This window comes from Podarcis liolepis (assembly GCF_965112155.1).
Source record: "Podarcis liolepis genome assembly, chromosome: 5".
Taxonomy (NCBI): Eukaryota; Metazoa; Chordata; class Lepidosauria; order Squamata; family Lacertidae; genus Podarcis; species Podarcis liolepis.
In genome coordinates this window covers 32,750,216-32,772,620 of record NC_139556.1, presented here as the reverse complement: position 1 = coordinate 32,772,620, position 22,405 = coordinate 32,750,216, and the positions used below count along the sequence as shown (strand labels likewise).

The 22,405-nt window shown below is 41.3% G+C and overlaps 1 protein-coding gene across 9 annotated transcripts in view; it reads right to left on the bottom strand.

The window, feature by feature from the left end:
- The window catches only part of COL13A1 (collagen type XIII alpha 1 chain), a gene marked incomplete at its 5' end in the record, with an annotated part of 200,991 nt that overhangs the window by 91,418 nt on the left and 87,168 nt on the right, over window positions 1–22,405 (bottom strand). For all 9 annotated transcript variants that reach the window (XM_083503100.1, XM_083503099.1, XM_083503097.1 and 6 more), the window contains 2 exons: window positions 251–286; window positions 5,473–5,499. In XM_083503100.1, the coding sequence (XP_083359226.1) occupies window positions 251–271 (21 nt within the window). The remainder of the gene's footprint in view (window positions 1–250; window positions 287–5,472; window positions 5,500–22,405) is intronic.

Sequence of the window (22,405 nt, the reverse complement as noted above, 5' to 3'; positions counted from 1 at the left end):
CAGAAGCATCTAGTCATCGAGATTTCCTCTGCCTCTTGCTACGAAGCTCTCAGCAATCAAATCAGTTATTTATTTTTTTAATAGTAGCTGCTTCATGCTTTGCCTTTTGCACAGCCAAACTAGAAATGGAACCAGAGTCATTATTACCCTGAGATAATGAATATATCACGCCTCCCCCACAAAGGGGCCATGGATAGCAAAGGGTTTAGAAGCAGGTGTGTCAGGTAATTGCAAGAGGTTTAAGACTCACCGGTAGTCCACGGATCCCCATGGCGCCTTTGTCTCCCTAACAATTAATGCAAAATCAGAGGGCAGTTGGAAACTGGCCATATGTGGTGCTATAAAGTGACACAAATGAGCTTTTACTTGGCGTTTCAAGCAGCTGCATTGGTTAATTTAAAATTTATGTAATTGGTTTAGATGTTTGTGTGTTAGGTTGAAAATACAGAAGTTTGCGTAATTTATGGAATCTGAAGTTGAAATTATGTGGTTGGAGCATCTTCAGTGCAACGGTATAAATCTGCTTGCATGGTCTTGTGTGAGTATAGGTGTATGTGTAAATATTTTTTAAATATGTCTATAAGTACGTAAGTATAGCTGTGCAGAAAACTGATAAAGAAACATACATGGTGTCATTATATAGAAACATTTTATAGTTTCACAAATTTGCAATATTGCATAACACATCGAAGTTGTTGAGAACATAAGAACAAAACATAAGAAGAGGCTGCTGGATCAGGCCAAAGCCACAACTAGTCTAGCATCCTGTTATCACAGTGGCTAACTAGATGCCTATGGGAAACCAAGGAAAGAAGAAAACGAGCCCTCTCGTAGTCTAATGACATATTCTGTTTATCAGTATATTTCCTAGTCCATTAGTATAATAAGTGGTAGCCCACTGGTTCTTAAATTGTGTTTTATTTTGGATCCCTTGCTTGTTTGTTGTGAATCATTATTATGTCACCATGTGGGGAAGGTATTTGAAAGGCTTATGATTATTAATCACCTGCTGTTCTTTTCTTCCATTGCTATTTGTGTGATGGAGAATCACACATTAGCATTAAAAAAAAACCTTGCACTGTCAAAGAAACAAGCAGCTTCTCTGTGGCTTGCCTCTTCAGCCTGAGGTAGAACTACTAACAGGAATCTATAGCTCTTTAGCATTTTCCTTTTTTATTAGCAGTGTGGCATCAACATGCCCCTGAAAAATGCACCAGAAGCCCTTGAATCACAGCTAAAGAATCCTTGTATCAGTTAATTTGAGAAAATCAGTTCTACACTTTTTCAAAATGTTGTTCAAGATATTATTAAGGCAAAGGATGATTTAGGGGAGTATGACCAGTTTGGTCACACTGGGTGTGGAGCCTCAGGGATGCCACAACCATGATTTACAATGGAGCGCAAGAAGGGAAGGGGTGCCAAATTTTGGTGTCACACAGGGTGCTGCTGAAATTTGAGATCCCAAGGTCTGCCACTGACTAAGGGGCATAGAAATTACTTGCTTTAAAGGTGCATGTTGTAAGCTGGAAAAAAGTTGAATTTTCAGATCTTCCTGGCTGCAGTCCTAACTATGGCTACTAAGAAATCACTGGGGCTTACTCCCAACTAAGAAGGGGCAGGATTGCAACCTCATAGTGGATGCATGTCTACTTAGAATTAAGTCCCACTATGTTCATTTGAAATTACTCCTAGGTAAGGATGTATACGAGAGTCACGACGTATATTCTAGCATTTATGAGTCTTATGTCTGGTAATGGACTCTCTATTTTGAACAATGTGCATTGCATCATGCCCTGCCCTCTCTGTGCAAAAACATTCATATATATCTTTGCAACCCTAAAGGCTAGCAACATGCTTTTAGACAATGAAATAAAGCTGATCTTATCAAGAAGTTGAATTCTGAACCTAATACTGTCTTCCAGATTCCTGTTGAATCACACCACACACACATCCCTGCCTATGATGTTCAGAATAAATTACTGATGCTTAAGAGAGCAGGATGCCTATCATGTAATGCCAAGAAACACACTCACTCATGAGTAATGTTTATACCCCTCACAGTGCATTGGCACAACCTTCATAGCTTAATAAGTCAGCATGGTTTGCCTGGCTGCCTGCCTACCATGTGTTTCTAAGGTTTTCATCACCAAAGCAGCCAACACACTATACAACCACATGAAAAACAAGGGCCTATCTTGATGTTCTCCCCTAAGATTCCACAAAGTTTGTTCCACAAAGGTCCCTTATTTTTATTTCTTTGCATTTGAAAGTCACACTTGAGGGATATTTTATCCAAAGGTGTCCTGTCTAAGATCTGAACTACCTTCAAGTCCGACCCTTGTATGGTCTTTCTAGAGAAGAACTTTCCAAACTGATTTCTGAAACTGAACACATTTTACTCCCGAATTTCAGAAAATTAATCCTAAAGCTCTCTAATTATCAAAGCTGAACCTTTTGGACAGGTAGATCCCATAGCACATGGGTTAATTCAAATTGAAATCAAGAAATAAAAAGTAGGAGAGCTTCTTACTTGACATTTTGAATTGAGGTATAGATACCTGAGTACAAGGCATGCACACACTACTAATTTGTACGTGCCTTGATAAACAGCTCAGCTTTCCCAGATGTTTTTCCATTATCATGTCCATGTATATAACAAGGTTTTTGTTTTTTAATGTACGAAGGCATGCTTTGCAATTGATGGATGCCCAGTCATATATCTTGAGCTCAGATATTTATACACACTGACAAAACAGCAAGCAAGAACAGAACTAAATGTTATGCTTTTCAGACTGAGCTGCCAACAAAAATGATACACCGGCTTCAAGTTCTCCCACTCGTCCCTGTTATGTTTAGGCATATTGAACAGAATCAAGACATCATCATGTTATACATTTCCCCAGCCCTTGACTGTGGTGTAGGCTGTGTTGTTGGCAGGCCAGGGTAGATGACTATCATGGGTGTCTTTGTACATTAATAATAATAATAATTTTATTATATATACCCCACCCATCTGGCTGGGTTTCCTCAGTCACTCTGGGAAGCTTACAGCACATAGAAAAACATAATAAAACGTCAAACATTAAAAACTTCCTGATACAGGGCTACTTTCAGATGTCCTCTAAAATTTGTATAGTTCTTTTACTCCTTGACATCTGATGGGATGGTGTTTCTAAAACTTTTGGGGAGAAAACTCAACAAGAGACTATGGTTTTTGGCACCAACCCCATGTTGGAGCTAAAACTGACTTCTGCCCCGAGAAACGTCCCTTTAATAAAAAAGAGAACTGACTTCCAATATCATACTCCCATACTTACAGTGAAAAACAGTGGTACATTTATTGTGGTTATAATTGTTCAGATAGATAGGCTCTTTCGCTTTCCCCTGAGTGAACTAGCTTCTGAAGTCAGTAACTTATCATTAGATTAGATTAGAGGGGGAAATGTCAGTCCTCCAGTATGAAGTCCCTCTGGCATATTTTTTGTGACCCATCATGTCCACAGACTATCACTAATACCTGATTTCCATGTGGATTAGCATTGGGTATGTGTTTACAAATCCCATAAAAAGTGACCGGCACCATGCTGGTTTTGTTTTTAATCTCTGATAATAAGACTATTCATATAAACAAGCTTAGAGGGGAAAGAAGAATGCAAGCTGTCAACAAGGTGGGAAAAGAATATTTACATCTTTTGCTGTTTGAGAGGAACTACAAATAGGAATGGGGGATGTGTCCATTAAGAAGAGATTTAATGAACTAGCCATGTTCCTACCTAGCAAACGTAGAAGGATAATGGAATGGATTCTGATAATAGATCCTATCCCAGCCGGGCAAATGCAAAAACACCCAAGGTAAGCTAGGTACAACTTCCATTCCAGCAGTGACAGCTAGTTACGGAGGGGCAGAAAGTGGTCAAGTGACCGCCACTGCTGGTTGTGAGAGAGGGGTGCCTGTGATCCATGACCTGGTGAAAGCAGCCAAAACAATAGTGCCTCACATGTAGCACTGTGCAGCTGTTTTGGTGACTGGCTAGTTCACCATACCCATGTGGATATTACAGACTAATTACACAATTGGCACAAAACTACCAGCACATGCCTTCATGAGTATCTCTTGCCCAGGCTACTCCCAATAGATATTGGTTGGTAAGCCCCAGATGTTCCCCTCCCATTTGATAGTTGCTTAGTGGTATTGTTTTCCATACCCCCTTATCAGCCACTACTATTTCCAGGAAGTGAAATCAATGGTGGCAATGAAACTTATATCAACCAGATCAAGAGATCTTAGGTACCAGAAGTGGGGAAGCTCCTCCAAGCTTCTAAAATCAGGGTCACAATCAACATGCTTCCAATCACAGCACTAGACTACATTGACCCGGGGTAGCCAGCCAGCTGTCCTTGGATTACAATCCCCATCAGCCCCAGCCAACAGGGCCAATGGTCAGAGGTGGTGGAAACTGCAGTTCAGCAACATATGAAGGGCACTGTGTTGGTTACCCCTGACATAGACAATGGGATGTCCAATATGAGGCAACTTTTATATTCTTAACTGTGCTATAAATGTGACTAGCAGCTTCCCAAAATGCCAGTGTCTGAATGTGGGCTGGAAGGATGTGTCTTCTCTCTCATTACATTTTCCTGATGCTTGGTTTGTGCTAAACCCAAGCCATAAAATGCATGGTTTTTTGCTCAAGGAATGTTGTGCCACAAATTCCTGAAGGAAATCAACCCACAACACCAAAAAAAATCTAATGAACTGGTGCTTCCATTGCACGTGGGCCAAACAGGTCAGCTCTCTATTTCTGCATCATTAAGAACACATTCCTCACACAATGGTATTTATTCAACTGAACCTGCAAATCCTTTCCACGCTTAATGATATAGGACAGATTTACATCTCTGCCTACTCACAAGTCAATGCTGGGTATGCCAAGAATCTGAAAACTCCTGAGAGCTTTATTATATGACTTGTAAGTAGACCAAGATATAGATCCTTTGTATGTTTCTGCAGGAGTGGTTTGCAGAAGCAACTCCAAGAATGAAAACTGCAATGTGGGAAGGAAATAGCCTAAAGTGCTATGAGCTCATCTGAAATCAAAAGAACTTCTTAAAGGAAATGTGTGCTCTCCGTTACAAGAAAGACTTGGGAAATTCTATACCTAGAACCTTTGTCCTGACATTGAGTCAGTCTGCACGTCCCACTGAAATCCAGTTCTCTTTACAGCAGAAGAGGTGAACATGGCACCCTTCAGATGTTACTGGACTGAGCAGTAGCCATGCTGGCTGAGGATGAATCTGATGTGAGTTCAAAACCTCTAAAGTGTACTATATCGTCTACACCTATTATCTGACAATATGTTCTTTTGCAATGGGTAGTCAGCTATCTCCTCCCCAGCATTTACAGACTTTAGGCAGCTAGCAAGAAAGGAAGAAGAGAGGAGGAGAAACACAAAAAGGGGGAAAAATATTTACCGGAAGCCCAGGTCTTCCTGAAGGACCCTGAAAAGAAACACAGCAAAGGACAAGTTGGCACAAGGAGCATGGGCAATTGGATTGGTACAGAGAAACAATAAAGACATAAGCTAACTGAATCTTGGATGTGAAGAATACCACTCCAGTGGCGGTTGAGCACATTATTTGTGCAGATAAGGTGCCCTATGTTTAATTTGTGGCATCTCCAGTTAAGTGATCATAGACAGGGAAGCCAGGAGTTTCCAGACACTCTGGCAAGCTATTGGAAGTCAGAGTAGACAAGACTGGGCCAGATACAACTGACTTGGTGCAGTTAGCCTTGTGTATCCTAGACAAAGATGTGGGGCTCACTAAAGAAGGATATGTAGCTTGTTGAGTACAATTGTGAACCACACCCGCTGCTACTATTCACTCCCACTGCTGTGCAGTCAGCAGGTATATTTCTGCACTGGGATTAATTGGCATTACTAGTCCATGTAGATTCATTCTAGCATAGGAGAGTATGTGCAGCAAACAAGCACAGAACAAGCACACCCTACGTGAGTGAGAAGGAGAGTCCTTGGATAAACGACAGCTATTTGCTCAAATATGTTGCAGTCTTTCAAAAGAGCCAGTTGTTCAAATATGTTGTCGGCGTGACTCCTCTTCAGGCGTGACCGATTCAAAGGAAAGTTACAATAAAAGAAGGAGCTAAAGAGATCCTTTCTCTCTTCCCCCCACCCTGCGTCTAAGCACGCACACACATGATGGATGATGGCAGGAGGACTATATTGTATCAATACTATAGGTCGCTGCTGGAAACAATTTGCGTAAAAAACTGGAATGCAAAACTCTTAAGCACATCAACTGTCCAATTCTATTTACTAGCGCTGAGCCAAAATGCCCCACAACTTGACCACCCTGGCTGCAAGCTGCAAAGCTGGGGGGAGGGGATGTTTGGTGATTTATAAGGGACACAAACATATGAAAAATGCTTGCTCCATTTGCTACAATAGCTTCTAAACTCCCTGCTTCTGCCTGGCAGTTTCCTGTGGTGCTTCCTACTCAGAAGATGCCAGTGTGAGAGCAGGGGAAAATATTCCTTGTTTATGCCCTCACTCTGAATTGGCTTTAGAATGATACCACATATAATCATAAACAAGTGGCAACAGCTGTGAAAATAGGTGAAGTGTGTGTGCGGTTTCATGAAAACCTCTGCCTGTCCCTCTCCAAAACCCCATGTCTGAGCCAGAAAAGGAATCAATAAAACATTTGGCTCAGCTCTAAATTTCTTCAGGCACATGTACTCCTTTCTGTTAAAGCAGATATTGTGTTTGGACCTGAATGTGGAAGACCAGGGTTCAAAATCCCTAGCAAGCCGTGAAACTACCTTTGGTTAAGTCACTCTCTGTCCCAGCAGAATAACCTACCTGAAAGGGTTGCCTACAAGATAAAAGGAGATAACCCTTTGTATACTGTATCCATGGGCGGACCTTGGTAATATGAAGCCCTGTGCGAGGCCAAAATTTGACACCCCTCCATCCCAAAACTGCCTTCCCAAGTGAGGTGCAGGACTTTGGGAAGGAGGTGTGAGGCTCTGGCAGGGTCTTCCTGCCTCCTTCCCAAAGCTGGGCAAGCACTAACTAGGCTTTGGGGAGGAGACAGGAGGTCTCTAGGACCCTGCTAGAGCCCTCACACCTCCTTCCCAAAGCCCAGCACTTACTAGACTTTGAGAAGAAGGCGGGAAGGTGCCCCCTAGGCCCCTTTGCTAGGGTACCAGTCACGCTGCCCTAAACCCACCTCTGCTGTATCTTGAACAACTTAGAGGAAAGGCATGGTACAATTGTGAAACACAAATAAATAATAAATACATGGTTACAGAATTACAGCCCAAAGCATCTCTCTAGCAAGCCAGGTCTGATAGCTTGATTCTTGGCTGGACGACACAACCATATGCCCATGGCGGAGACAGTCAAATAGCCTGTGCAACAAATGGGTGTCAGCTATGGTTTGAGCCTACACAACGCTGTTGTACAAGGCTACATGAATGAGGAAACCCTTCTGGGTTTTGTTCAACAAATCAGCATTGTTAAGAAAGTCCTCAGCCTCTCGGCTTTGGAATGCGGGTTCCAAACAGCTCTTGAAGATGTGAAGCAAACAGGCCATATTTTGTCGAGTATGTTGTGTTTCTTCTGACTACGTGTCTGGGCATTAAAGTTAATGAGATGAGAGACTTCCAGCAAGTCTGAGATCCCGAAATGTCTCAAAAGTCTAGACACGGGAGGCCCATGGTCACAAATTCTGTATGGAGGTATGAGGAGGCATTGTAAATCAACACGAAGCAGAAAAACATCGAATGCAAGTAGTATATTATAAGTTATTTAAATTATTATTTTAAGTTATTTATATAAGACAGATACCACACACAATCACCAATCTGTTCACAAGGCAAGAAAATAAGCACCATGCACCCACCAAATTGGTTTAAAGACAGGAAAATCAATGGCCAGAAAATAATGCAGTCATGGCCAACTGTAGCAAATCAAATGCCATAATTCACAACATAAACATCACACTCTTTGCTTAGCAATGAACAGTGAGTTTGGGCTCATTGTTTTAAGCCCCTACCACATACAGCTAATAGGAATCACACAGCAGTCTAAATGACAAATATTCTAGAGTCTGTATACAGACCCCAGGTAAATGTAATGCATATTTTCCTTTTTTCCAAATTTCCTTTTGGTTGGTTTCACAAGGGGCCATAGTTCAGTGGATAGAGTGCACATGTTGCATACAGAATATCTTTATTCCAATCTGTAGCATCTTCAGTTAAAAAAAAAGCTTAGGTAGCAGGACTGGGGACAACTGGTTGGTTAGAGTAGATAGCAACCAATGGCCTGACTCAGAAAGGAGTTCCCATGATCCTCCCTGCTTACATGTTCACAGACACGTAAGGAAGAGCAGGATCACATCCAGCAACATGCACCCTGGCCATGCTCCGTGCCAGCTGGACATCTGGCAGCAGTGTGAATGAAACAGATACATGGACAGATGTACACACGTTGGGCTAATGCATTTGTCATTGACTGCATTTTATGGCAGACTACTTCATGCTGGCACTATTGGGACCAAGCAGTTTTGCAGCACTTGGGGTCTGTAAAACTATAGTGTTTTCAGAAATTAGTTAGTTGCTGCATTTTCTTAAGGACACAAAGTGAGAGAGATGCAAGGAGATCAGCGGAGAGGACATAAGAGTTTTCTTATTTCCCCTGCACCCGTCTTAACTTTTTGCCCTGGATCTCCCAGATATTTTTTAATGTCATAAAATAAATGCTCTCTAAGTAAGCTTGCGAGAGCCTCGGAATGTTTCTAGTCTTCCCACAACAAAATATACAGGTACCAAAAATATGGAAGAGCAGGTGGCACAGGCAGTTGAATCTTTTGTGAATCAGAGCAGCAGCAGTTTATCAGTTAAGCCCTTTCTGTCCATTAAGAATTCCTGATGTTTCAGGAATGTTCCTCCCTCTCCCCCAGTGCCCAGTCATCTTACCACCAGATGCATTCTTCACAACACACACAGATGTAAGTTTTGGTACTTACAGGGGGGCCTGAAAGAAAAGAGAAAGAAAAAATAGTTATCATGGTGGAATGTGTTAATGCTATTGAACTCTATTGATAGCATCTTTAATAACATCTTTCTCCACAGATCCATCATTTTTCAGTAGGATTATGAACTGGCAAGTGGTTGGTTCATATCTCACCTTAGCCATAAACTTATCAGGATTCTGCAATACGTGAATAACAACACTGACCCTTATTACAAAGCTGTAAGGATTACTGAATAATTTGTACAAGGAGCTTTAAACACTCAAAAGTAGCATGGAAATGTTAAGCTGTGAAGGTGGTGTGTTTTAGGTTTTGCACTACAAGAGCTCCTGTTACCTTGATGCTACAAAAACCATATACAGTACATCAACTAATACAGGACAGTAACTGAAATGTCTGATTTAGAGCAGTGGAGTTCAAGATTATCAACCCTCAAGGAACTTTCACCTGCATCAATTCATCTTTTGTGTGTGGCAGAAAATTTTGGAGAACGCTCCTGATCCTAGTCATCAACCAAAGTGGGCTGCAAATGCATTTTAGAATGCAGCTAGCACTCCCTTCTGCATATGCACCTTGCAGGAGGCAATTAGCCATGGCACTTTGGAGCAGCTTTTTGCCATTCTTCTCATCATGGAACTCTGACTAACAAACTTTCATGGAGCACCAAGCTTCTTTGGAAAATGGTTTAAAAATCCCTGGTTTAGAGTGCTTAGACAATACTGACCAAGGCTGTCAGGATATGGAGATATACGGTACAACACATGACACATGGGGGACATGATTAGTCTGCCATTTTTGGTGGCAGAACATGCTTCTTATTTGATGTAGCTATGCTCTAAGGCTGTTCCCAAAGGCATGTTTATGGTGTATTCTCCAGTACAGTCTCTCCTTTGCATCTAAAATGTAAGGTTTTCTTTAACACTTCCATTTTCAGCATCAAATCCAGGCACAACCCAGGGTGGAACTTTTCTGATTCCAAGCAGATGGCAGCCCTTTTGAAAACATTTTGCATCCCCAATGGCAAGACTTTCTTTCTTTGTTTTTAAAATAAAGTAATACCATATATGATGATGTCATAATCCATTACAGTAGCCACTAAGTGACATCATATGGGAATTTTGGACTGCCACTCAGAAACCTTATTTGCTCTTCAGTGGCTTGGAAGAGCCCAACACACTCAAAGATATGATCATATTGCAGGCAGACCTCTGTCAGCAGCACAATCTACGTATTTGCCGGCAAGCAGCGTTTCACACACAGCTTGCAAAATGCAACTCAGCTTTGTCTCACCTTGTAGGGATACATGGATCTCGCAGTCAAAAACCCATCCTCTCTCTCTCTTTCTCTCTCTGGCTATCTGTATACACCACTTTGGAACTCCCGAGTTGGGTACTGTCTCAGTATATACAATTTAATTTACAAAAGCTACTTAAGTGGATAGTCAGGGTAATGCAGTAGTTAAAACAGTTAATTGGACAGTTAGCTAGCTGATTCAGATAGACTTAGTTTCTATTAAATAATGGGACAACCCCAATATGGAATCTTTACCTCCTTGTGGGAAGAATTGAGTGCACATGCAATTAAAAAATAAAACCTACCCAGCTTTCACCTTACTGCACACATATTACATTAATTTATCCATCAGCTATCACATTCACCAACTTACCTTTCCATCTGCCACTTTGTGCAGTTCTTAAACACTTCATTTCCCCACCACAACCAGCCAGCTAGACAGGCACAGCTGTGTAGTCTCAATGGTGGTGTTGGGAACCTCACACCTTACCCAAGACGGTGGGTGAGGGCATGGAACAAGGGGAAATTTCACATTTGGTGGGAATGCCCTCCAGCTTCATCACTTTGGACTGTGGTTTATCAGAAAATATCTAATATAATGAAACATCCTATCCAGTCTTCTCCATTAATCTCTTGGTTGAATTATTGGGATGATGACCCGATGAAAACTTTTCAATCTATTGAACTTTTAACCTGGCTCCTGGCTCCTGCCAGGATCTCTGTAGCACAGAAATGGAAAATGCTACAAGATCTCCAGTTTCCCATGTGGTATAAAAATATGTGGACCTTGGCCATCACTGAAAAAATAATACATAACCTATGTGTTGCTAGGAGTATTGAGAACCCAGAACAATTTCACACCATCTGTGGGACTTTATTTCATACACCTTGAACTTGCATATACAAAAGTCTCTATCTTACTCACAGAATTTGGTTATTTTGACAATCTTCTATGTACCAACTGTTTCTTATTAAGATAATATCCAGCTTCTTGCACTGCCCCTATGTCTTTCCCCCCTCTGTTGTTTTCTTTGCATTGCCTGCTATATTTCAACAAAACCTATAAAAATGGTGGTGTTGGGAGAAGCGGTTTGGATTTGTTAGGCCCTGAAGAATGTTTTGGAGCAGGCCAGGCCTGAACAAATGGGCTTGAACCAGGATGGAACCAGACTGTTGGCACTTAAAATAAAAAAGGTTACAGAGCAGTGTTTACATTGCATCTAAATCACAGTAGGGTGGAAAAACTTTGTCCTCAAACTGAAGGCATTGTTCTGTGAACATGCTAACATGATTTATAGATAGCTTTGTACAAGACATCAGGGTTAATGGCAGACACTAACAGTTACCTCAATTCAGAAAAGGAAGCTCACATGAAGGAGCAGGCTTCCATACACATTGCTGAACACTTTGTTCAGGAAGTGTTAATCAGATTGGTTCCTTCAAAAATGTGACCACACAAAATCCTTAAGCATCCCTAACAAGAAAAAGTAGTTTTTAATACAGGTAAATAATACAACAACCGGAAAACTGGAAGATTGTAAACCAATTTGCACATTAGGAGGAGGAGGAGGAGGAGTAGGTCCTGAAGTGAATTTTCTAACAGATAGCTGAAGTCAGGAGGATGGAGCTATATTTTACAGCTAAGACGGTCTATTGATTTTAGCCACCAGCTTCACTAATCAGAGACAGATGCTAAGTATCTAAGTGCATGAGAAAGGCCAACTGTCAGGGTTGAAAATGGGGAATGTACTGTTAGAACTATGGACTAAGGTGGGTGACCTGTGCATAACCATAACTTTGGCTTTACATGGAGACAATAAAAACCCTGTTCTGCTACCCTCATAGTCAAATTGTAAATGGTCAAGCCAAAATAACTTTCAAGTTGCCCTTTAACCTGGCTTCTCACAGAACAGTGGTTTAGGCTCTCATGCAGAAACAAGTGGCAATTATAACTGACTTATTTTATGTTTAATAAAATAATGTTTAATCTTTTCAGCAAGGAAAACACTAGATTCGAACAGCTAATGTTGTCTCCACTGTGTTTCCAAACGACACTGGGTGATATCCAACAGTCATACTCAGAGTACGACAAATTTGGAGATCACCTACTGTTTGCACTTACATTCTCCACTAAGAATAGGCGAATATGTCAATTTTGGTTCTCCACAGTTTCTCATATTTTCCCATCTTAAATTCAGTTCTCCACATTTCCATATCAGCTTGAGATTTGTTTTAAGTCCTCATGAAAATTCATGAGCATTTTTGTGCAAATTTGTCCTAATATACACATTCTTGCATGCAAGTTCCCCTAATATGCATGCAAGAATGTGTATATTAGGACAAATTTGCACAAAAATGCTCATGCATTTGGCATGTTACTTTCACTAATACATGCATTCATAAAAGGGAGTGGGTGGCGCTATGGTGAGCCTCTTGGGCTTGCTGATTGGAAGGTCAGCAGTTCGAATCCGCGTGATGGGGTGAGCTTCTGTTGCTCTGTTCCAGCTTCTGCCAACCTAGCAGTTCGGAACCATACCAACAGGAGTAGATAAATAGGTATCACTGTGGCGGGAAGGTAAATGGTATTTCCATGCTCTCTGCCACCCATCACAGTGTTCCATTGCACCAGTAGCAGTTTCATCATGCTGGCCACATGACCCGGAAAGCTGTCTGCAGACAAACACCAGCTCCCTCGGCCTGAAGCAAGATGAGCACTGCACCCCGTGGTTGCATTTGACTGGACTTAACTGTCCAGGGGTCCTTTACCTTTTACCTATATGCATTCATATGCAGATTAAAGCACACGAAGATGAAAATATAATGTAGAAGCCTATTTTGGCATTAAGTAGTATATCAATTAAATAACAACAATAAGAGCAGTTATAATGCAGGGAGCAATAAGGGCATCATGCCCAAGCCAAAAAAATCTGGACTCAACACAGGTCAAATAAAAAATCCCAAAGCAACTTTAACTGGGTTGTCACGACCCTACCAAATTTTAATCATGATGTGGGAAGAAATTTCGCTGCATCATACATAGAATTGTAGGAAAGAATGCAAAGGGTCATCCATCTAGCCCGACCCCTTGCAATGCAGGAATCCCAACACTTCCAATTTGAAACCAAACCGGACCCTGCTTGGCTTTGCTATATTCTGAACTTATATTTCATATAAAAGTGCTAGGGAATGGCAACATTAATATGAAGCTTGACAAATCTATGAGTGAATTGTTCTCACCCCCAGCTATCTTGTAAATGGGATGACCACAGAAAAAGTGTCAATATTGAAGCTGACTAACTGACTAAAACATTAAAAATGACCAAATATATGACAATGTTTAGGCCTTGGGACTTGACTACCTCAGATGTGCTTTGCAATAGAGTTTGGGCCTCAGGAATCTCTGGATAGGCAAAGCTTGTCTTCTTTGGCCTGCAGTGTTGGCAAGGAAGAAAGCAGGAAGTATATTTTTCCTTGGAGGGTGTAGGGAGGAGGACTGATTATGTGATAGCTAGAGAGGGGGATTGTTTTCCTAAATCCAGGGTTCAAATACTCCTGAAAGATAAATGTGTTGGCTGGGTCTAGTGGAAACACCCCTTGCACTATCAAATCCACAGGACAGCTTTTAATTTTACTATGACAAATTCTAGAGAGTAGGCTGGTTTTGTCTGCAGCAGCAGAAACCAGAGAGTCTCAACTCTTGTGGCACCTCAAAGACAAAATAATATTGTGGCAAAACTTTGTTCTCCAATATATTTGTTAGTCTTTAAGGCTGTTTTACTGTGTGATAATTTTCATATTTTCTTTCTTTCTCTGATCACAGGGGAGCAGTCAGTCCTTTCAAAATATGTTTCCTTTACATAGTATCTATGCCTTTGGAAACACCCTTTGAAAATAGGCAATTTGTATAGCTGAAGAGAATATATACTGAAATATTTGATTAACTGTGTAAAAATATCTGGGGCTTAGGTTGACAGACTCGTTTCATCAGGTTCCTGAGCTTTCCTCAAAATGTTCACGGATATTTCTAGTAGAAAGCGGATTTAAATACCTTTTTGTGGTTTCCTTTCAAGGAGGGGAAATGGGATACTTAATACAACTGTCAAAGCTGTAAGTGATTTTCATATATTCTAGACTCTTATTAAAGGCAAGAGGTCACATACTAGACTCACTCATATGAGGCAAGAGCTAACAGAGCTTGCCTTTTAAGTTAAATGGGATGGCAAATGTGTCAGCCCTGAAACAAAAGACTGGCAAAAGGATGAGTTTTCCAACTTTTTCCATTTCACCATTTGAATCTCATGGCAGTCTGCAGGGGTGGACTTTGGTGTTTCAAATTTCAGCGGGGCCCTGTTGCACCCACCCACCCAGTCTCTTGCCTTCCATTCTGCTCAATTCACTACATCTACATCATAGTTGTGACACCCTGCAATGCCCCCCCCCAGGCTTGGCACCCAGTGCGGCAGAACCAATTGTGTTGCCTTAAATCTACCTCTGCAGTCTGCTTGCTGCTAAACTGGCAGTGCAGGGACACACAATATATTTATGAAAGTCATCACCAATCATGGAGGCAGAAGCAACACTGCATAAAAAGACCGACACTTTCAAAACCAGCTTTGGGGTTTGGGGGTGTAAGACAAGTAACGGCGCTGAAAAATTAATCAAGTCCAAATTTGGAAAGTAAGTCAAATGCCCTGGAATTTTCTTGCAGCCTCTGGCATAACTCCGCCCACTCTCTCTCTGGCAAGATGAAGGCACTTGATTCCGTACATTCAATATTGCTGAATTTGTCAGAGTAGATTGTTAGTGGTCATGGTGCAGCTATTATTCTGCAATTTAATTCTGCAACACAATGGAACATTCAGGCAAGGATCGCTTCCCTCCTACCTCCACACTGGCCAGTCACACTTGCACCACTGCATGCTGGTTATTACATCCTACGGAAGGTCATATGCATCTCCCATATGTACACTGAATCAGCGCATTCTTCTCCAGGGCTCCAAAAGTAACATACTGACAAGCGCAAGTAACCTGTAGGAGCAGTCCTGGGGAGGTGCTGGGCTCTGGATGCACAAATGGGATGCAGAAATGTAAAAGGAAAGTAGGTTGGCACCCCTCTTCATAAGTCTGGTAAAGGCTTAGGGGCTCATATAATAAGGCACTGCCACTTACTGTGTGGCTTCTAACCGTTTTATGTTTTATATTAACAGATAGGTAGCCGTGTTGGTCTGCCATAGTCAAAATAAAATAAAAAAATTCCTTCCTGTAGCACCTTAAAGACCAACTAAGTTAGTTTTTGGTATAAGCTTTCGTGTGCATGCACACTTCTTCAGACACGAAAGCTTATACCAAAAACTAACTTAGTTGGTCTTTAAGGTGCTACAGGAAGGAATTTTTTTATGTTTTATATTAACTGTTTTAATGCTGTCTTTTAAAATTGTATTTTGCATTATGTGGTTTTATTGTTTTTATTATGTCTCCCAGAGGATACTAATTGTTAGATGACTAATAAATATAGGAATAAATACATAAATAATTAAACATGGATGCCCCATTGCAGCTAATGGCCAGTGTGCTGAGGTACATGCTTGAATAGCCTTTGTTCAGTGGAGGAGTGAGGGGAACAAAGAGCAGTCCAATGAGGATTTTTTATATATATAAAAAAGCAGAGGTCTTTCTACTGCTTTGCTTAAAATAGATGGTACCACACCTTCCATAACAGATGCATTCAACTCCAGCCACCCAATCAGTCAGGCCTCCTTTATTGGCTTTCACCAGCCAGAATAGACAAGGATCAAGTGGGCATGTGGTTGGTCTCTAACCTCCAAGCAAACATACACATTAAAAGATGACAAGCAGATGCTACGGTCACAACCACTGATCCTGCTCTAAATGTGGAGTCTAAGTAAGGGAATATGAGTGACTTTACCAACAAAGTGTTTTGCAGATTGATCACAGCTGGCATCCAAAGGTTCCTCCTCACTACACAAGATGTTCAAATATAAGACCTCCTAAAGAAAATCTCTGTTGGCCAGCACTGTGCTAATGCAACATTGGCAGCGAAGTAGATGAGTGCTGTGGGGTAGTTCCCAAAATGAGCTCTAGCCCATTCTCAGTCAGATTCATTGCAAGTCTTCCTCCAGCTTTGCTCTAACTCTTTCCAGTTGCTTCATCACCCCCGGTTCCTCAAGAATCCAAGAAGCTTGAGCACTTCCTGATGGGAGAGAGGGTTGGGGAATGATTATGTCAATCATTTGTGCCATTTTTCTATTCCAGAGATCAACCAGCATCTTGCTGGTGACAAATGATTGCTTTTCTGGTACTGTTTAGAGGGATACAGAGTGCAAGGATTTGTGAGGACGAATGTAGTGTAGTGGTTAAAGTGTGAGCTGTGAATCAAAAAACCAGGAGTTGCAACCTCAACCTTATGCATGGTGGTCAACCTTACAGGGCAGTTGGATGGATTACTAGGAGAACAGGAATTGAGGTAGCCCAAAATTGCTTATACATATAAACGAGCATGTGCACATTTTTTACTGAACATTGTATCCTTTGGCCCCAGGAACCTAGTCTTTTAAATACCTAGCAATGCCCCAAATGGACTGACTAAAGAAAAGGTCTGTGGGGCTTTGAGAGTTGCATCTCGCTCAGAGATGCCATCATAACCATTACACAAGTTAGTCTTTTTGCCCATTAATCCTGATTTTAATGTTATACTAGTGAGAGATCCAAAAGGGGGTACGAATCACCCGGGTTAGGTGTTAATTGTTTTTACCTATAGCCTATAGCAGCTGGCTAGTTTTCACTCTTTGCTGGATCCATGGCACGCCTCTAAGATATACCCAGACCATTCAACTTTCTTGAAAGTCACAGCCAAATGAGCAGGTGGTATTGTCCTTCCAGGGGGTGGCTGGGTCCTCTCAGGGCTCATGCCTCACATCAGTTCTCTAATGCTCCTTCAGCAGCAGCAAATAATGACACTCAATTGACTACCTGATGAAAGAGAGAACCTTTCTCTTTTTATTATTATTAGATGTATAACCTCTTGTTGACCTCAGTTAAAAATGTTGAACTGAGTTTTTAAACCCTCTTTAACCACCAGACCATAATGAACCACTGCTCCAAAAGTCATGAATGCTCCAGTTCAGGGGACTGTTTAAGTATAACAGTCTGATTAGAAAGACTGATGAATTTATGATGATCTATGAGGGAAAGGTCAAAGATCAAGTTACCATTTTCTCCTCATAGATTTGATGGACCATGACAAATACATTCGCCAGACTTCAGTATTCTATCTCAATGGAGAAATGGAAATTAATTGCATCCGTCCATCAGTCACCCCCTAACAACATCTGCGTTGCATTATAGGTTTTAGAACTGGAGGTGAACCACAATCAGAGAGCTTTAAATCAGAAACCTCTGGAATTGGCAGAAAGGCTAGGTCACATTCTCATTCATGTGTTTAAGCTTACTTGTGTGATCCTCTCAGTTCTTATCCACAATCTGAGAGACAGAGAGAGCACATCATTTTCTTGTTGCTGATTGGATGCAGCTGAACTATTATGAGAAGAATTATTCTTTTGACAATTTGGTTTCCAGTGATGGAAAAAATATAAATGATGAGTCATTTTAATTAAATGGCCAATATCTTTGGCTCACATTGAAAAAAGACATGCTGTATGATTTTGACACCTCCCATTTTGAACCTAAACTGAAGCTAGAAGACTGTTCCAGTTTATTCAACCATTACTGCAAAGAAAATAGTTGGCATGTATGGAGAAATTTAATTGTTATATGGGATCTCACATCCCAGAAGCCACATTGTGGGAAAGTAGAAAAAGAACAACAATCCACAATTAAATAATGGACCTCCATTCATTATGAGCTGGTTCACACCTGTATGCTCATCACTGGATGACTACAACATCAGGTGATGTCTTGTCACATCACATTGCTTCAAACATAAAAGTATTTTATCAGAATCATTCAACGCACTCAGACTGGATTAAGAGGTAGACCCCCCCCCCTCCCCAAGATGCATTCTTTGTGGCCTAGTGGGATGAAGAAAAATGCCTACACTTGATCCTGATGCCCCCATCCTTTCCACAAGGTTAGTAGGGACCTTCACAGCAATAGGACTCTGGAGAAAAAGTAGACCTAAGACACAGGCGCAAATATTGGCAGGGCACTGCTTTGTTCTTGATCGGGAATTCACTTTCCACTTTTTTTCATTTTTAAATGTTCATATGAGGATTTATGTGGAATTGCAAGTAAATGTTCAACCTTTACAGAATAAAATGAAATATACATTTTATATTTGTTTGGGTTTTTTTTAAAAAAATTAAAAAATATATAGACATCTCAGGAATGGGGAAGGGAAAATAAAATACCCCTACAAGATACATGAACTAAAGTTCTTGTGGTAGGGAAAATTCGTATTTTACTATTCACCACAAGTGCTGCAAATTTCCTTGTATAAGAAGAGGAAATTAGAAATGCCCTTGATATCCCCCTCAAAACTATAGATGCCTTTATCATCTCTAGCAATTTAACTCAGCAATGCTGTTACATCCTGAGCCACGCAGTAAATCCTGTAATGCCTGCGTCTTGCTATTCATTAAGATGTTCAGATCAAAGGCGTTTCTGAGGTTCATCTTCTTTATATCACCCTCTATAAAATTAAGGATAATGTGGAAGGGAAGTAGATACAGTCATTTAATATAAAGGAACTCTCACTGGTAGGCAACAGAATGTATTTCTGGAATAATGTTACCTGTTATGAGTATTGAAGGCTGAGCTGAAGTGCAAGTGTAGCTGCTCATATAGAAGAATATTCTCCTTAACACCATGCGCATGAATGCAGCTTCTGGGCAGCTTCTGATGCATATGGGAAGCTCCCAGCTTCCCTCTTCAGGGAAATAATGTATGTAGTATGTAATAAAGGTAAAAGGTAAAGGTACCCCTGCCCGTACGGGCCAGTCGTGTCCGACTCTAGGGTTGTGCGCCCATCTCACTTAAGAGGCCAGGGGCCAGCGCTGTCCGAATACACTTCCAGGTCATGTGGCCAGCGTGACGAAGCTGCTCTGGCGAGCCAGCACCAGTGCAGCACACGGAAACGCTGTTTACCTTCCCGCTATAAAGCGGTACCTATTTATCTACTTGCACTTAGGGGTGCTTTCAAACTGCTAGGTGGGCAGGAGCTGGGACCGCTGCGGGGATTCGAACCGCCAACCATACGATCGGCAAGCCCTAGGCACTGAGGTTTTACCCACAGCGCCACCCGCGTCCTACAAGTAGTATGTAATAGGCTCACTTAATTTAAAACACATCTGTACATACAAAGTTTTAGAAACTTTTATTTAAAAAATGAAGAAGAAAAGAAGTCAGTTGGGATCAGGCTGGGCCACTCCTTTAGGAATGTGCAGGGAACAAAGACAGCCAAATAGAGGAAGATCTGGAGGACACAACTGGAATGCCTGCAGAGTGCCCAGAGTATGAGAGAGCAGTGCTGGGTTTGCATTGTCATTAAAGAAGGTTCCTCCTGGTATTTAGGCCCAGTGTAACAGGTGTCTATTTTGTGTGATGATATTTATGGGGTATTAGTTAGCGGTTACAGTAGGCCTCTCTCATGAAGTCCTGCAGCAAAGCATCCTATCAGTGGACAATTTGAAAACTACCTTCAATGTGCTATGCTATGCAGGACAAATGCATTCCACAACCCCCAGAGACACAATTACTTTCAGAAATTTGGGAGTATGTTAAATGATAATGAGATAGCTATGACAAACAGTTAGCTATGAATGCTAATTAAAATATCAACCACCCTAAAGCTGACGTTCATTCATTAGGAAGGGAGAGATGTATTCCTTGGTGCACTTCCGCTTCCTCTCATCTCCCCGCATGCTCTCAAAATCTGTTCTTTAGGATCCCCCCAATCCTATGGAGCATAATTTGACGGTGCATAGAGGATTTCAGGGAACAGGAAAGGAGGAGGAAGTTCTGTTGCGTGAGCAGAACAGCAGCATTTGATAGATGCTTTAGTCTTTTCATAATAAAACTAATTTGATGTGGCATTTAACATCCACATTCAGCTTGTATTTTAAAGATGAAGCACTCTCTTTTTCTTACATGATATTTTGGGATTCTCTTTTTCTTCTTAACCATTTAATCTGGGTTAAGACAGTTGTTCCTGTGTATTTTTTTAGGGTCTATAATTCTTCCATGTAATTGGCTCTTCACAATCCTGTTCAACATATTTGTGAGATACTTAAACATACAGAAAGGACTTTCTTCTAACCAAGCTCGCATCCACCCAAGATGACGTTTATCTCCGATAACCACTAATTAGCACAACTGATTTTAGAACAGCCACAGATCCATCCCTCAAATAGTCAGCTTGCTGTCTCTTGGAGCCTGCGATACTCTGCCCAAAAGGCAGATGAGAATGGCTACCACTGTCTTCCAAATCCCCATAATTAGCAGAAGGATAAATTTGTCCATTATATTTTGTGTGTGCCAAAGAATTCCTATCCAAGCACCAAAGCACAAGCATGCCATTTTTTTATTAAGACAACCTAAAGAGTTCCTGTGGATCTGTAGGGCAGGCATAGGCAAACTTGGCCCTCCAGATGTTTTTGGCCTACAATTCCCATGATCCCTAGCTAACAGGACCAGTGGTCATGGATGATGGGAATTGTAGTCCCCAAACATCTGGAGGGCCGAGTTTGCCTATGCCTGCTCTAGGGCTATGTACACATTTCTGGCTTAAAACACAGTTCCTTGTCTCAAGTCTCAATTCATTTCAAAGTTGGCTTGGAGGGGAGATACATCAGAACACAGAATTTGATGCATGAGAAACAACAGGACAGATATGGATTGTGGCTAACATCATGTGTACACCGCTTCCCAATCCGACAGCGGGAGCACAATGGATGCAGAGGAAACAGGAGTGTGTAAACAGCCTTTGCCTTAGTTTGTATGCACTTAGCAGGCTATATGTGAAGTGGGTGCTCTATGGGAAGGCATGATTTTGGGACGAGAAAGATCACACAAATTTGTTTAACACATCTGTGCAGTCAATCCACCACGTGCCATATGTACCTGGTGGAGGGAAGGTAATGTACCTGCTCCTGCAACACATAAAGAGGACCAACACTAATTGTCTGGTAAAAAAAAACAGACATAAGATGTCCATGCATCACTGGATACACCTTGGCGCTTGGGATGAATGTAATCCCACTAGGAGCTTTGGTGATTGAACTTCATCGTGGTTGCCTCACCACCACCCCCATAGGACTTACCGTAGTTAACTTATTTTTAATTGCTTCCCCCATCATGCCACAGGATCTGCAGTGTGGACTCTCTTCTCTTCTGAGTGCAAGCCACTGCAGGTTTTAGTTGTGCCAGCTGTCATGTGTTGGTTCCTCCAGCTCCCGCAACTCTTTCTGGCATTACAGAGCTCCTTTTGAACTAATTTTCCCTATATATATGTTTTTAAAAGACTTAAAATTGAGATCTAGTTTTGGGAGGAAAGTTGAGTAAACAAATAAAATGATGATTCAAACGAGTGGTTCCCAAACTCTCCCCCTCCCTACAATGGGTGACTTAAAAATTACTGATAGCCTTGGCAAAGCACTCAGTGATTTTTCTGATTGTCGTAGCAATCTCAATGACTGTGTTAGATGCTGTATTTTTGAATTTTTATTGCTTCTTTTGTTTCTTATATTGTATTTTATTGTATTAAAATTGGCATTCCATAGAATTCAAATAGTAATTGGTTGAAATCCAGCAAAGCTAAGCAATGGCGACATTCAAAGTTTGGAGTTTTCACGGAAGTTTCCAATGCAGTGGCATGTACTAAGGAGCCAAGCCGCTTAAAAATTAAAATGGAAAAGTGCCACTTCAGTACATGGTGGAATTTAAAAACAACAACATCCAGCTCGTCAAATTTTTCTTTGGTTATTTTCACTGAAAGTGCACCAGAGCTTGCCTGCTTGTCCCTGGGTCAAAGGTTAGGATTAGCCAATTGCAGTAATATTTGTGAGTAGCTGCACTCTAT